Source organism: Punica granatum, chromosome 6 (assembly GCF_007655135.1).
Source record: "Punica granatum isolate Tunisia-2019 chromosome 6, ASM765513v2, whole genome shotgun sequence".
Lineage (NCBI taxonomy): Eukaryota > Viridiplantae > Streptophyta > Magnoliopsida > Myrtales > Lythraceae > Punica > Punica granatum.
In genome coordinates, this window is record NC_045132.1 from 1,277,127 (window position 1) to 1,292,476 (window position 15,350).

Below are 15,350 nucleotides of genomic sequence, written 5' to 3' on the forward strand. Positions count from 1 at the left end.
CGAAGGAACACGATATAGGGATTTTTGCTCTCATTGAGACACGGGTAAAGGAAAACAATTGTCTAAAGATAGTGAATAAATGGAAGGGCTGGTTGTTGATGGAAAATTATCAGCATGCCCATAATGGCAGATTGTGGATTCTGATACGAGAGGACTTGCAGGTGCAATTCCTTAGCAAAACTAGTCAATATATCCATTTATTGGTAAATGTTCCCAAAGGAGTTGGTTGGGTTGCTTTGACTTTTGTTTATGCTTCAAATGACTTGTCGGAAAGAAGGGTGTTATGGCATGATCTGCAGACTTTAACAGTGGGTATGAGGTATAGTTGGATGTTGATGGGTGATTTCAATGCAATTAAAGAATTAGAAGAGGCCAAAGTAGTTGGGAGGGAAATTGTTGTTGATCAAAGTATAAGAGAATTTGCAGACTTCATTAGCACATCGGAGCTTAAGGATCACCCCTATACCGGCTGTTTTTTCACATGGAGCAACAAAAGACAGGAGGGGTTTCAAGCTAGGAAGATTGACAGAGCGTTGGTTAATGACTTATGGTTTCAACGGGATATTGCCTCAACAGTGGAATTTCTTTCTCCCGGAATTTCTGATCATAGTCCTATCATGTTGAGATTTGGTGCCAAAGAGAATGCGGGCCCAAAGCCTTTTAAGTTTTTCCATTTCTGGACTGAGCATCCAGAGTACTTGAAACTTGTGGAACGTGTGTGGATGGAGGTCCAGGAAGGTAATCCTATGGCAGTGCTTTACAAGAAATTGAGGAATCTAAAGAGACATCTGAAAGATTTCAATAGATCTTACTTTGGGGATGTGCATGCTAAAGTTGACGCCTTGCAAACTCAACTCGCTCAGATCCAAACTGAAATTCTTGAAAGTAATTGCATGTCTTCTGAAATTATGGAAAAGGAAATCGCTATAAGGGTTGAGCTATTAGAAGCCATGGATAAAGAGGAGAAGCTACTGAGACAAAAGTCAAGGGTGGCATGGTTAAAAGCGGGGGATCAGAACACTTCTTTCTTTCATAAGGCAGTGAAGATAAGAAATGCAAGAACCTCCATTCGAGTACTCTACACTAACTCAGGTTCCAAGCTGGAAGATATACATCAAATAAAAGCGGAAGCAGTCAACTTTTACCAAAGCCTTCTAGGAGAAAAGGATGCAAGCGTAGCGGGCACCTCTGCGACGCAACTTTCTTCTATTCTCAAAAAGAAGATCTCTCAGGCTCAACAACAACTGCTTGTGTCTCCTATCACAGAAGAGGAAATCAAATCAGCTCTGTTCTCAATGGGAAATGATAAATCACCTGGCCCAGACGGCTTCACGGTGTATTTTTATAAGCATGCTTGGAGAATTGTTCATAAAGACTTCTTTGCTGCTGTACAACATTACTTTTCGACAGGCGAGCTGCGCAGAGAGGTGAATTCTACAATATTAGCACTTGTCCCTAAGAAGGAGAAAGCTGATCGCATGAAGGACTTCCGCCCTATCTCATGCTGCAATGTGGTGTATAAATGCATTACAAGGTGATCACCAACAGAATGAAAGGGGTCCTTCCTGATGTTATAAGCCTAAACCAGACAGCTTTTGTGCAGGGCAGGAGAATATCTGACAATGTCTTGCTTGCTCATGAGCTTGTAAGAAACTACCATAGACAAGGAATAACCCCCCGTTGTGCTATCAAAATTGACCTAATGAAAGCCTTTGACTCCTTGAACTGGGATTTTATTCTTAACTGTTTGAAGGTCATGGGATTTCCCCTATCATTTCTCAGATGGATCAAGGGATGTATTACCTCTCCTTACTTTTCAGTGGCTGTCAATGGCTCCTTATGTGGTTACTTTGCCGGCCAAAGGGGATTGCGACAAGGTGACCCCCTATCACCCTATTTGTTTGTTATTGCCATGGAGGTCTTCTCAAAGCTTTTGGACACTGCTGCAGACGAAGGCAGAATCGGCTTCCATCCTAGATGTAAGTCTATCAAGCTCACCCATCTCTGCTTTGCTGATGATCTATTCTTGTTCACAAACGGGTCCAAAGAGTCTCTTGTTGCCATTCTGGAAGTGTTGAACACCTTTTACAACTGGTCTGGGCTCAAGCTGAACCCTGAGAAATCTGAAATCTTCACGGGAGGCATCACTGAGGAAGGCATCTCTATATTGGTGAATAGCTCGGGTTTTAAGAAAGGTACTCTTCCTGTGAGATACTTGGGGCTCCCTCTTGTCTCGGGCAAGCTTTCCACGAAGAACTGCGAGGCTCTTACTGAGAGAATCCTAAAGCGTATAAGGAGTTGGTCTGTGAAACACTTGTCTTACGCGGGACGAGTACAGTTGATCAATTCAGTACTTTTCAGCATGGCCAGCTACTGGTGTATCCACTTCATTCTTCCCAAGAAAGTCATAAAGTTGGTGCAGCAGAAGTGCAGATCCTTCCTCTGGAAAGGCCTTGAGCAGCATATAGGAGGAGGAAAGCTCGGCTGGGAAACTCTATGTCTTCCAAAGTCTGATGGAGGACTCGGTATCAAGGACCTAACCCTGTGGAATAAGGTATGCGTACTCAAAAACCTTTGGTCTCTCCTCGTGCGTTCAGGGTCTCTTTGGGTGGCCTGGGTTGCTAAATATTTAATCAAAGACCGAAGTATTTGGTCTTTAAGGATACCTGGTGATTGTTCTTGGAACTGGAGAAAACTTTTGCAGCTGAGGACTTTGATGTCTCCCTATATCCGCTATTGTGTTGGCCCTGGTACGAATGTATCTTTCTGGTATGACAAGTGGTTACCGTCGGTTCTTTAATAAACTATTGCACCAGGGGGCTCCAGTGCTTTCCGTCGATTAGGGAGCACGCAACAGTTAGTTCGATTCTGGTTGATGGATGCTGGCATTGGCCTAGAAGCTCGGATCTGCAAGCTGGCCTGCTCCGTGATCTCGCTAATGCAATTCAACTCTCTGATCGTGATAGGGTCACATGGACGGCTCACAAATCCGAGACATTTTCTGTTGCTAGTGCGTGGAAATGCTTTAGTCCCAGAAGCCAGAAGATGGAATGGAGGAACGCAATCTGGTTTGAGGGGCAGTTTCCTCGATCCTCTTTCATTAGCTGGCTTTGTATTCATAATAGATTGAGTACAAAAGATAGGCTTATGAGTTGGAGAATCTCGATTACTGCACCCGAATGCGAATTCTGTAGTTTGGAATTGGAGACCCGAAATCACCTCTTTTTTGAATGCCCTATCACCCAAGGGATTTGGAGAAGTTTATTAGACCGTGTTGGAATGAACAAACACAATGTCGACTGGAATACGGAACTTTGCTGGGTCTCCTCTCTCCGTGGAAAGAAGCTGGATATTATTTGTCTTAAACTTCTCTGGACTCACTACATTTACTGCATCTGGAGGGAGAGGAACGCCAGGCTCTACCGGAATCAAGTCTCGCCTCCAACAATTATAATACGAAGGATCTTCTCGGATGTGAAAGCAAAGTTGTCTGTTCTCCCTCGTTTCTCATGCAAAATTGCACACTCTATCATTGCGAGGCATATGTTTCACCATTTTGATACTGCAACTAGTTGACTTGGGAGTAGCTCTTGGGTATTTTTTATTTTACTCCGTATAGAGGAAAATGGTATTGGTTTCTGATGTAAATTCATCTGTTATCAATGAAGTTTCATCATTTATCCAAAAAAGAAAAATGATTAGAAAGTATATTTTCCTCATAGATGAATTATCATATAATTTTCATGTATAACTAACCAATGGTGAAAACAAAAAATATATCTGGCAATATAATAATTCGAAGATCTATCTAATAAATAGTACCTAGAATAAGATAAAAAGAGAAAATATATAGTAAATACTAAAAATAATTTAAAAATTATTCATGTAAGATTAGATTAACAAAAAGTTCATATTATACATCATTTTTTAATTGAAACTTTAAAGGAAAAGAATTATTGACAATTAATGGTTCAAAAACACAAAATTTACAATGGAGAGTGATGGAAAAGGCTTAAGTTGTATTATAAATTTCTTTGTTCCAATAATTTTCTAGAGAAATCATTATATTTAAATCTAAATCTTACAATTACAATAAAATGAAATCATAAAAATGTATAAACTGGCCAAAAAATAGTTAACATTGAGAAAACTATTCTTAAAAATAAAATAAAATAAGTTAAAATGATAAAAATTGATGTATATCGTGATGGACATGGCCTCCTTTTATGAATAGCTAATGCTAACTTCCATCAATCTTCACTAATTAGTTCATCAAACAGTTAAAGCTATCTATACAAATTTTCAATCGAACAACATGCATTATCTATAAAAAATTTAAACCTGCTTAACTACTCTTTAATGTAAATATGCTAATACTCATCAAAATAAAATTAATAAGATTATGTATAATAAATAATCAATAAAACTTGGAAGGCAGAGTGAACCTTTGAATAGAGCTTGGAGGAGAGGCAAGAATATTTGCATGGAGTCGGGATTTTTTCCAATGAATTTGGTGCCGCATAGAGTAGGGATTTTATAGTTGAATATACGTATAATTCCCAATTATTATAGTTTTATACCTTATCATATAATTCTAGAAATACATCTAGGCTTACTGACTAATATAGCATTGCATATATTTCTTATGTAGAATATGCGATCAATATAATATATAGCATTATGTTGGCTAATATATTGCCACTTTTTGTTGAGTTTGTGCAATGTATATACATAAATTGCTACGCTATAAAAGATTTCTTGAATTAACAATTAATGTATGCAGTCTATTGCATATTTTGCTCTCTTGTATATATTTTGTTGGGCAATATGCAAATAATATATATTTTACTGTATAATTAATGAGAAAAGATTTCCTTAATACATAATGTTGATGTGGCAAAGCGAGAGACCTCAATTTCTTATTTTTGATGATGTTGTTAATATATATATATATATATAGACATATAGACTAGAAGATTTTAATTTCAGATCGAGAACGAAAGTCGTTATATTAAATTACTGATCTTTTCTTTTTTCCCTTAATATCTATCTAATTATGCCATTGTTGAAAGACCGCCTCGCACCCATGATACTTTTGTCCTATTTAGATTTTGGGTATATATTCTAATATTCAGAAGTTAAATCGGTTCCGATTAATCCAGTTCGAGCCGAGTCAATTCATTAAGGAGTAAAGATCTCCCAAACTCAAAATATAATATTTTCCGAATAAATTTCGGAAATAAATGACAAATTTAAACGACCATTAAGTAACAAAAGGGAATTTTGTACTCTGAAGAAAACGTTTTACTTTTGAAACTCAACCAAAAACATGCCAACAAATAACAATAGTCCGACAAAAGGGGTCGTTAATTAGGACAATTGAACGGCGACAAATACTGCAGGCCTGTTCTTTGGGAAAATTTAAAATATCTTCACAGTTTCTTGTGAATTTTTTTCTTTGAAATGTTAAGTAGATTCATTAAAAAATAAAAGTGGATATAGAGAAAAATACCCAATCGGATATTATAAGAGTGAAACAAAACGGTTTATCCGTCTAGTAAACGATAAAGGAAAATAAGTGAAAAGATCACATTAGAGAAGGACAGATACAATTGTCATATGTCATCTTAAAAACGTAAAGTCCGATCACGAACTACTAACTACATTTTATCATGGACTCGAGTCGATATTGGGAGGGAGAAATGATGGTGCTCATTGTCCTAAATCCACGATGAAATTCCACTCTATTGTAAAATAAAGTAGTGTAAAAATACATTTTATAATTCATAATCTTTGTCCCAGTCCAATCCCTTTATATATATATATATATATATATATATAAAGACCCATAGATAGCGTTAATAAATGAAAAGGAAAGTAAGGACTACAAGATACGGAAAGTCCTAGACAAGACTCAAATATGAGATCTCTTAGTTTACATATAAGAGTATATGCCACTACGGCTTGGTTTTAGGAATTTTGTTACTGAAATATAAGTGTTGAAGTATATTTGTTGAAAAATAAGTGCTGATTTTAGAATAAGCAAAAGCGTTTGAGAGGTAACAATTGAAAGCTACTGAAAGTAAAAAAGGTAATTATTAATACTTGAAACAAAATAAGTAGAAGTAGATTTTATAAGCACTTATTAACCTGTTTGAGAAAATCACGTTTGTAACCGCAATTTCGACCCACACTATGGTTTTAAAAACTCTCACCGAGCGCTAAATCTGCTTAAGATTATAAGAAAAAGTGATTATGGAACCTTCTACTACACTCCTAAACGAATTATACTGCATTACACTAACTTTCTCTTCTGTATTTCATATTTGATTACTAGAAATTAATAATAGATAACTCATCAAACGAGCAACCTAATTATACCTCTCCAAAAATTTACAGAGATCCAGCTCTGTCCGTTTTTTCGATTATGAGGGAGGCCCGTAGGTTTAATACAATGAAATAGAAATCTTAATAGTTAATATAAGGGCATGGGTAATTTAACAAAGTATCGAACGTAAAATCTCTTGATTATCCGGCCAAGACTTGTGCACCATCTTTACTGCACCAAATTTTGGCCATGGTGAGGATGAGAGTAGTATACGTTTCCTAGTCTAGAAGCAAAGCTAAAGTTTTCTTTTCTTACACATGCTTTTGACCTCTCTGATAACTTTTTTAGCTCCGATGTATAGCGTTATTAATGGTTCTTCTTGGATAAGTGTACATATACATTCGTCTTCTTTTGATCAATGAGAAAGTCCCATCACTTATTAAAAAAAAAAATAGAGAGAGATTCCATTACATTTTAATTATCGAGAGTAAAATTATAATTTGTTGTATCTCTTTATTTCTCTTCTGTTATTTATTTGTTAGGCAGAGCCTCCCACTGAAACCAGTACGGTGCTTAAAAGCCCCTCGAAGCATCGTCTATAGAGTTATATCACTACAACTTGTAGTATAAGGAGAGAAAAATCAATTAATGAGAGCTCAGTCCTATATCTCCACTCTGGCTTCTCTACTTCTTCCTCGTCTTTTCTTTTTACCAATACTGCAAATCGCGATTGGGTGGCCAGTGGACCTGACCCGAGGGTTCACAAACCTCCCACTGGTGAACTTGACTGATTATCACATTCAGAAGCCCTATGACTTGCCCGTTGGCGACCGATACAGCTTCAAGAATGGAGTCCACAAGCTGTGGGTCTACCCCACTGACAACCCTCTGTCCAAAGGGAGCCCAACTAAACCTCGAAGTGAGATCATCATAAATGTACATAACATCCTTAATTTACAGAGTAGAATATGAACACTAGATGTTACCAAATCATAACGAATGATCAATTCGTTCTCTGTTTAATTATAATTTATGTTTATTAATATCTGTTGGTGTTGTGCTCGATCGAGATTATGCAGGGTTACAACTACTCATCAGGGGTGTGGCAGTTTGAGGGGCACGGGTACGTCCCATGCGGCATGTCTGGGGTCTGCATCATGCAGGTGTTTGGTGCAAGCCCCCACAACACGACCCTCATGCTCAGGGTCTCCAACGGCTCTCTATATTACTACAACAAGAGTCTCCTGGTCCCGAATATCTATGACAGGTGGTTCAAGTTGAACGTGATCCATGACGTTAATGCATCCCGACTGAATGTCTATGTTGACGGGGATCTAAAGCTCGAGGCTCCAGGTCGTGGAGGCACAATCCACTACTTTAAGTGCGGGGTGTATGTGCAGGACAATGAATCATATTACAGGGAGTCCCGTTGGAAGGGGATTAAGGTCCTCAAGAAATGTGACATTTGAGAAGATTGCCGCCTAGCTGGGTTAACTTTTATGTACCATTTGCCCTTAAATTTGTGAAAGCGATCATTGTCTTCGTGACACAAATAAAAACTCACCTTTTGGCAAGGTTGATATATTCAGTCTAAGTTTGATATTATAAGCTCCACACTCATATTAACAATTGATCAGGTGCTCCAAAAGACTTGAATTTATTCATCATTAACATTAGAAGTTAAAATTTTCCCACTAAATTAAAGGGAAGAAAAGGCATGAAAGACATTAACTAAATTAATTCAGGTCCAATTTCACCCAAAAGAATATAATCGAGATCTAAAGATACCCAACCATCAGTAACAATAAGATTGTTTTAATCAGTCCAATAATATTGGTGCAATCGATATAATGTCCGGTTGATAATTTCTGCCAGAAATTCATGATTTTATGCAAAAAAAAAGAGAAAGAAAGAGAAAAGATTGGAAGAGTGAGTTATATGAACTAATACGTCACATAGCAAACCTATCAAAAAAAAAACAAAGAAAGAAAAGCTAATATATAGCAAGTCGTTCCGTTGCCCGCACGTCTCATGAGCAGTCACATAAATGTCCTTTGAGTACGTACATTTAATTATTTACAACTTCAATAATTCTTCTTGAAAAATATTATATGATTTTGGAGCCGTAACTTGTGTCTAATAGTATGAACAATCGAAGAGGAAATAGAGATGCAAATATCGAGGTAAATTCCGTCCTATATTTAGGTACTAACCTAGAATCATGGAACTATATGAAGTGTCAAATTTGAAGCATCGTCTCGCTTGGAATCAACAAGTGGGACTTATGTAGGAGAAATTCGTTATATAGAATAACATTAGAATTCATAGAATATGTGCTGAGCATTTAGAAAATTGAAGTGACTCGGCCCACTAAAGGGTAAAACTCTTTTGACGTAAATTTTTTGCATTCACAAAACTCGACCTTGTTTAAGTATAACAAACGTCGAGACCTTGTTTAGGCGGAATAAGCGCCGAATCGCTTGAACCAAACTACGTTAGTGTAATTTTAGTATTTTATCTCCATACTTTAACTATTTCCCAGCCAACCCTAACATATTTGTCGTTCCCCTCTTTCCGCTTTTTGGCACCTTCCTCTTTCCATGGCTGCCTCTGGCTCTGCCTCCTGTGTCTGCTCCCGCTAGCCCTTGTCTAGTGGCCTCCTGCTCGTGCTCAACAACTCAATCACGCTCGCCCTCTCTCTTTTCCTCCATTCCGCCCTCATCCATTTCGAGCCCGAGTTATCGCAGCTCCCGACGAGCTTGAGCTGCTGATGCTCTTTGCCCTTCATAAAAAAGATAATATACTTGATGGTCCATAAGCCGAACTCATAGGCATAAAAGATAGTAAACAATTAAAACTGGTCCGTGGGAATGATAGGGAGAGTAGGGTTGTTTTTGTATTCGATGATTAATGTACTAGAAAGACCAACTTAGCCATATTGTTCAGTGGTGATCAGAGAAGATTGGGGGAAAAAAACGATAGATATACCTAGTTGAACCAAACATATAGTAATAAATCTGAATCACTACATTTATTTTTTATTCAATATGCTATTTCTCAAGAAAAAGAAAATTATTTTCTGATTACAACAGAATAAAACCTCCCACAATAATTAATCAACATCAAAACTCCGGCTTCCTCATTTTTCCTGTATGTGGCATCGCCCTATAATTAGTTCAGCTTTTACTTATGTATATATATAGATGTAACTAAGCTAGGTAGTGGTAGTGGTGGTGGTTGTGAAATTTATACTTTGTTTACGAGCACTCAGGCCGGCAATTCTGACATGCAGGCGATTAAATTTAAAGTAGACCCACAATTGAAGTTTAGGCCACGTAATTAAGTTATAAATGAAGTACGATTAACTGAAATTTAGTAATTAAGTCATTAATAAAATCCAAGCTCAGTTTCTATTTTATGTTGGCATGAGATCCATTTGATCTTTTTCATCTTAAGATCACATATGCTTTCAACCTATTAACTAAGACTGGTTTAGTTTATGCCTATATAATTAATTTATTTCCTATAGATTCCACATCCACATGTTACAGATAGAGTACACTTCGATCGATTAATGTGACGCCATTGTTGAAAGCTCCTCCTGCCCTCACGGGGCGCCTTGCCGAGAAGAATTTCCACAATAGAATTTCCATATTCAGCCAAATGGCAAATACATGAGGACAAATAAATTTTATAATGACGAAAAAGAGTCGTTAGACTTTGATGGCGATATGGCCTTTTCTTTAAAAAAGCGTGAATATTTCCAACTTTTCTTGGAGAATTATTTTTATCAATCGTTACCCTACTACTAGAGTTTTAATTTTAACCCGATACTTCCACCGGAAAATTTTAATCCGATACTTGTTTTACAAAAAAATTAGATGAGGCAATTTTAGTCAGAGTAGTCGTGGCTCCCATTTTCGATCTGAAACAACCAAGATGTTTCGCGGTTAGATTCCATTTTGCTTATGGGATTTCATGTGCCCTTCTATCGCCCCTTATATACCCGACTAGCTAGGAGCCGAAAATTCGACGGAGTATGGTCGAGAACTGGATAATATTGTGGTTATTGTAAAATAATATACACTATTTAAAAAGATTGAGAGGCAGGCACTTGAATTAGTTTATATGTAGATAAGAGATGTAATGTAGTTGACAAACTGCAATTGATGTATGTAGGTAGACTTACTTATAGTTAGGGAGATTTGAAATCCAACTATAAGTATCTCGCAGTTAATACCAAATCGATCTCTATAGGGAATCAATTTCAATTGATTGGCTGAAGATGTCCTGTAATTTTATTGAGCTGTAAAAGCAAATTACTTTTTTTCTTTTCAGTGACAATTTTCAGGGAGGCACACATGTATAAATTGGGTCCCCCACCCAGAAGAGTCCATCGATAAAGTTTATTGATGAGAAACATGAGAACGGCTTCTAAATTAGCTTTATCTTACGTTATAAGCTTCTTAATTGGGCTTACCATACTCTGTGGTAACTATAATAAGGCCAATGCGTGGGGGCCAATTGATCCCACGGAGGGTTTCATCTCCCTGCCCTTCAACCAGTCATTCTACCACATTCAGAAGCCGTATGATGTCCAAGAAGATGAACGTTACAGCTTCTGCGATGGAGTCCACCGATGCTGGGTGTACTCGGCCGACAAGCCTCACACAACGACCAGCCTAACAAAGCCCCGAACCGAGATTGCGATTCATGTAATTGTTTGACCATCACCGTAAAACCAAAAATGACTTCTTAATTAGACGTCCTTAATTATCCGTGTATATATATAATTTAATGTGGTATTGATTGATTGATATAGGGTTATAACTACTCGTCCGGAGTTTGGCAGTTTGAGGGGTACGGCTTCGTCCCCCGTGGGACGACCAATGTGTGCATCATGCAGGTTTTTGGGGCGAGCCCTCCTCACGCCACGACCCTGATGGTGAGAGTCTACAACGAATCCCTTATGTACTACAGGGGACCCGTCCTCCTTCGCGGTGCATTTGACCGATGGTTCAGGCTTAACGTGATCCACGACGTGGACAATTCAAAGGTGAAGGTGTACATTGACGGATACTTGAGATTGGAGGCACAAGGCAGAGGTGGAACATCCCACGCCTTTAAATGCGGGGTCTATGCCCAGGATGGTGACTCCTATTACATGGAATCTCGCTGGAAGGACATCAAAATCTTAAGAAAATGCGATTGACGTATTGACCGGCCTTCGCTATGATAACTTAGCGGCCCGCCTCTATCTCCGATATGTGCCCACGTCTTCTCGAGAAATCGAGGTTGCTCTTCTTCATCTCTTAAATGCAAAATTCCATGATTCCTGAATGATTTCGAAAATCGAATGTGTGGTACAATTTGCAGTTTCGAATTGGTTTCTTTTTTGTCGTATAAGTCTGTTCAAGCATAAGAAAATTTTCGTATGATGGCACACATACAAGCTCTATACACATGAATCCAAGCAGGCCGATACTCTTTCAGGCAATAGCGTTTAGTGAGCCCACTCATTAAAGATATTAGTGAGCCCATAATTGTCAAGATAAATCGTATGTAGGCCCAATAGTCAATCCAGGCCCAGCACTCAGCCCAAATTCTTATTCTATTACATATATAAAAGTTTATAACTCATTATTGTGTTTTTTCACATTTTAAAATTTCCCTTCCATGTACGTAGACAGTTTTCTTAATTCATATTTTATCAATTCAATGTACATGGATATCTTCCTAGACTCCGTTCACTCATTCAATGTATGAAGACGCATTTTTTTTCTATTTAAAATACAACATAACCCTTCGAATTAGTGTCTGTTGAAAAAAAAATAGTGCCTCACGACCTTTAAGATCCATCTATATCGCTCCTTCCATTTCTCTATTGTATTCCTCTAAAATACAGTCGCACGTACCTTTTCGCCAATATTAAGCCATTTACACCAATCGCCTCATTCCAAATACATATTTCCATCAATAAATCATATATTCAAGTATAATAATAAAATAAAAATTGTAATAATTTATAACATCTATAAAAGTATAAATATTTTAAAGTGTTTCTTGATTTTTACTTTCTAAAAATACTCTTTCAACTTTGAAAAGTATGCATTTATATCCCTCTATATGTATATTTAATTATAATTTTCTAACATATAACTGCATGTACTTTTTCATATAGATTACGATACCTCGATATAAATATCTCGGGATTTCTATAAATACCCATTCATGTACTCCTAAACCCTAAGTTCTATTTTTTACTCTTCTCGTACACACTCTCATTTAAGCATCGGAGAGGGAAACCGAGATTCTCTCCCGTTCTTTCCCTTTTTTACAAGACACTCTAGGTTCATGGCCTGCACATGATCAAGACCAAATTTTTTCGAATCCTAACATTGGTGCCCTCTATGGAAAACAGCACAAAAACTCATCACATCGACTGTTTTCCACCACTGAGAGTGCGACCACCTTTCAAGTAGGGAGCGACAGGTCTCGGGGGGGCTCCAAACCCTCCACGGCAAGCTGCATCCAACAATCCGGCACAGTCGGCTCGTCAAGATCAGCCACTGCCACAGCACGATCCGAACGTGGTTCGACTGGATCAACTAACCCTTGATGTTCGAGTAGCAGTGGAGGCAATCATCATAACCTCTAAGGAGCCTCAGGCTAACCTGGACGATCATGCGGCGACTAACCAAAGGCTAAACCAAGCAGAAGATGATGTTGCCTCCTCCAAGCATCGGCCAAAATCTCGCCATGAAGGGAACTCTGCAAAGCTACCCAGTAACATGCCCTCGCTGATTACACCCCTTCCTAGGCCAATTGTAGCCCTCTCTCTTGAAGAAGTCCAACGCCTCATCGAGGAGAAGGTTGCAAAAGCTATTCAAGCTATTGAGCGAAAGCAGCTGAGCCTTCCATCTCCTAGCATGAACCTTCAATCCCCTCTATCACAGGATATCCTCAACACTAAGTTATCTCGTAAATTTAATTTTCCTCAAATAACCCCTTGATGGAAAAAACGATCCAGTCAACCATGTGCATCGCCACATCACATCGCTTCTCGGAAGAGGTACTTCCGAGAACCTCCAATGTTTAGTATTTCCTGAAACTCTCACCAGGATTGTTTCCGACTGGTTTCACTCACTGGATCCTAACTCTATTACCAGCTTCAAGCAACTGCAAGAGTTGTTTATCCAAAGGTTTGTGGCGACCTGGCGAGTGAAACGCGACCTCAATGAGCTTTTCACCATGGAGCAAAAAGAGAGAGAGATGCTTTCAACCATGGTACGAGTGCTTCTACAAGGTCACCGTCGAGATAGAGAGCTTGACCCCTCGCAAAGCAATGTCTGCCTTCCAAAGAGGCCTGAGGAAAAGGGGCTCAAGAAGAGTCTTATCATTACACCTTCATAAGCCTTTGTTGACATTGCAACTCGTGCCTAGAAATTCAAAATATTAGAAGAGTCTCTCTCAAGCCAAACTGAGCGTGTGAGGGAGAAGCGAAAGGACCACCCTGGAAGTAACAGAAATATGGAGCGATGTCGGCCTCCACATTTTGAAAGATTCACTCCCCTTACCGTGTCGAGATCTACTATCCTCGATGAAATCGAGAGGCTCTGCCTCGCAAAACCTCCACAGGTGAATGAATTAGGGGAAGTAGGGAAATACTTTGATCAGTATTGCAGGTACCATAAAGCATGGGGACACGACACCGAGCACTACTTAGTTTTGAAAAAGGATATAGAGAGGTTGATTCAACATGGCCACCTCAAATCATTTGTCTAGCAGAACAACCAAGAAAGAAGTGTCACGCCTCACCAAAGCAATGCTATAGGCGACGACCGCGAGGATGCCTCGCAAGGAATAATTCATTAACGCGATACACTAAGAATGTGTGTTTATTTCTATCTCTTTGTAGTATGTTTACTTTTCCTTGGGGTTCCAGATTATGAATAATGAACTCTGTGATTATCATGAATTACTTTTGAACTTGTCATTTACCGATCGTCCCTTATAACATTAGTTCTCCAAGACTCCTTATTTAACAGGAGCACCCTTCGCTTATTTAACAGCGGAGGTCAATCTTTTAAGCATCCTTGCCTCTAGGAGGACCCTCCGCTTATCTAATAGCGGAGGTTTATCTTTTTAAGCCTCCTTACTTATAGGAGCACCCTCCGCTTACTTAGCGGAGGTCAATCTTTCGAGCCTCCTTATTTAACAGGAGCACCCTTCGCTTAATTAACAGCGAATGTCCATTCTTCAAGCATCCTTATTTAACAGGAGCACCCTCCCCTTATTTAACAGCGGAAGTTAATCTTTTAAGCCTCTTGCCTATAGGAGCACCCTCCGCTTATCTAACAGCGGAGGTTTGTCTTTCAAGCCTCCTTGCTTATAGGAGCACATTTCGCTTACTTAACAGCGGAGGTTAATCTTTCGATTCTCTTTATTTAATAGGAGCACCATTCGCTTAATTAATAGCGAATGTCCATTCTTCAAGCCTCCTTATTTAACAGGAGCACCCTCCGCTTATTTAACAGTGGAGGTCTATTGAGCCTCATCACTTATAGGAGCACCCTTCGTTTTATCTAACGGTGAAGGTTTAGTCTTTTTGCAGGTTTCATGATTACATGTCTTAGGACCATTTATCATGATGGCAATCGTGCTACGCTAATCTACTCCTGCGACTTCTCGAAGCTCGAGCTCATGGGAGTGGGGAACTTATGTTAGGGACAAGAAAATTAGTCTGACTCGTTAGGCCTGACTTACTATCCTTGGGCCACATTAATACTCTAAATGATCCCTCATTGTTCTTATCCCCAATGTAGAGCATCCGGAGTCTTTACATAATTTTTGCCCCATCAGCCTATGCAATGTGCCTTACAAGTTTGTCACCAAGAGTTGGTTTCCCCGACTTAGGTCAGTTTTGTACCCATTAGACATATCCAAGATAATATTGTTATTGTACAAGAACTCATTCACACTTTTGCATAATTTTCGCCCCATTAGCCTATGCAATGTGCCT

General features: G+C 38.7%; 2 protein-coding genes across 3 annotated transcripts; both read left to right on the forward strand.

Moving 5' to 3' along the window:
- Window positions 1–6,888: 6,888 nt before the first annotated feature.
- On the forward strand, window positions 6,889–7,910 carry LOC116211717 (citrate-binding protein-like). Of its 2 annotated transcripts, none has more exons than XM_031546212.1 (2): window positions 6,889–7,264; window positions 7,408–7,910. In XM_031546212.1, the coding sequence occupies exons 1-2, from the start codon at window positions 6,977–6,979 to the stop codon at window positions 7,795–7,797; spliced, it is 678 nt and encodes a 225-aa protein (XP_031402072.1). In that variant the 5' UTR covers window positions 6,889–6,976; the 3' UTR covers window positions 7,798–7,910. The 2 variants fall into 2 exon arrangements, with proteins under 2 accessions (XP_031402072.1, XP_031402073.1); XM_031546213.1 differs by having other exon boundaries at window positions 7,106–7,247.
- A 2,839-nt stretch (window positions 7,911–10,749) lies between these two features.
- On the forward strand, window positions 10,750–11,747 carry LOC116211979 (citrate-binding protein-like). Its single transcript, XM_031546537.1, has 2 exons — window positions 10,750–11,043; window positions 11,151–11,747. Exons 1-2 carry the CDS (start codon window positions 10,750–10,752, stop codon window positions 11,538–11,540), a joined length of 684 nt encoding a protein of 227 aa, XP_031402397.1. The 3' UTR covers window positions 11,541–11,747.
- Window positions 11,748–15,350: the final 3,603 nt, after the last annotated feature.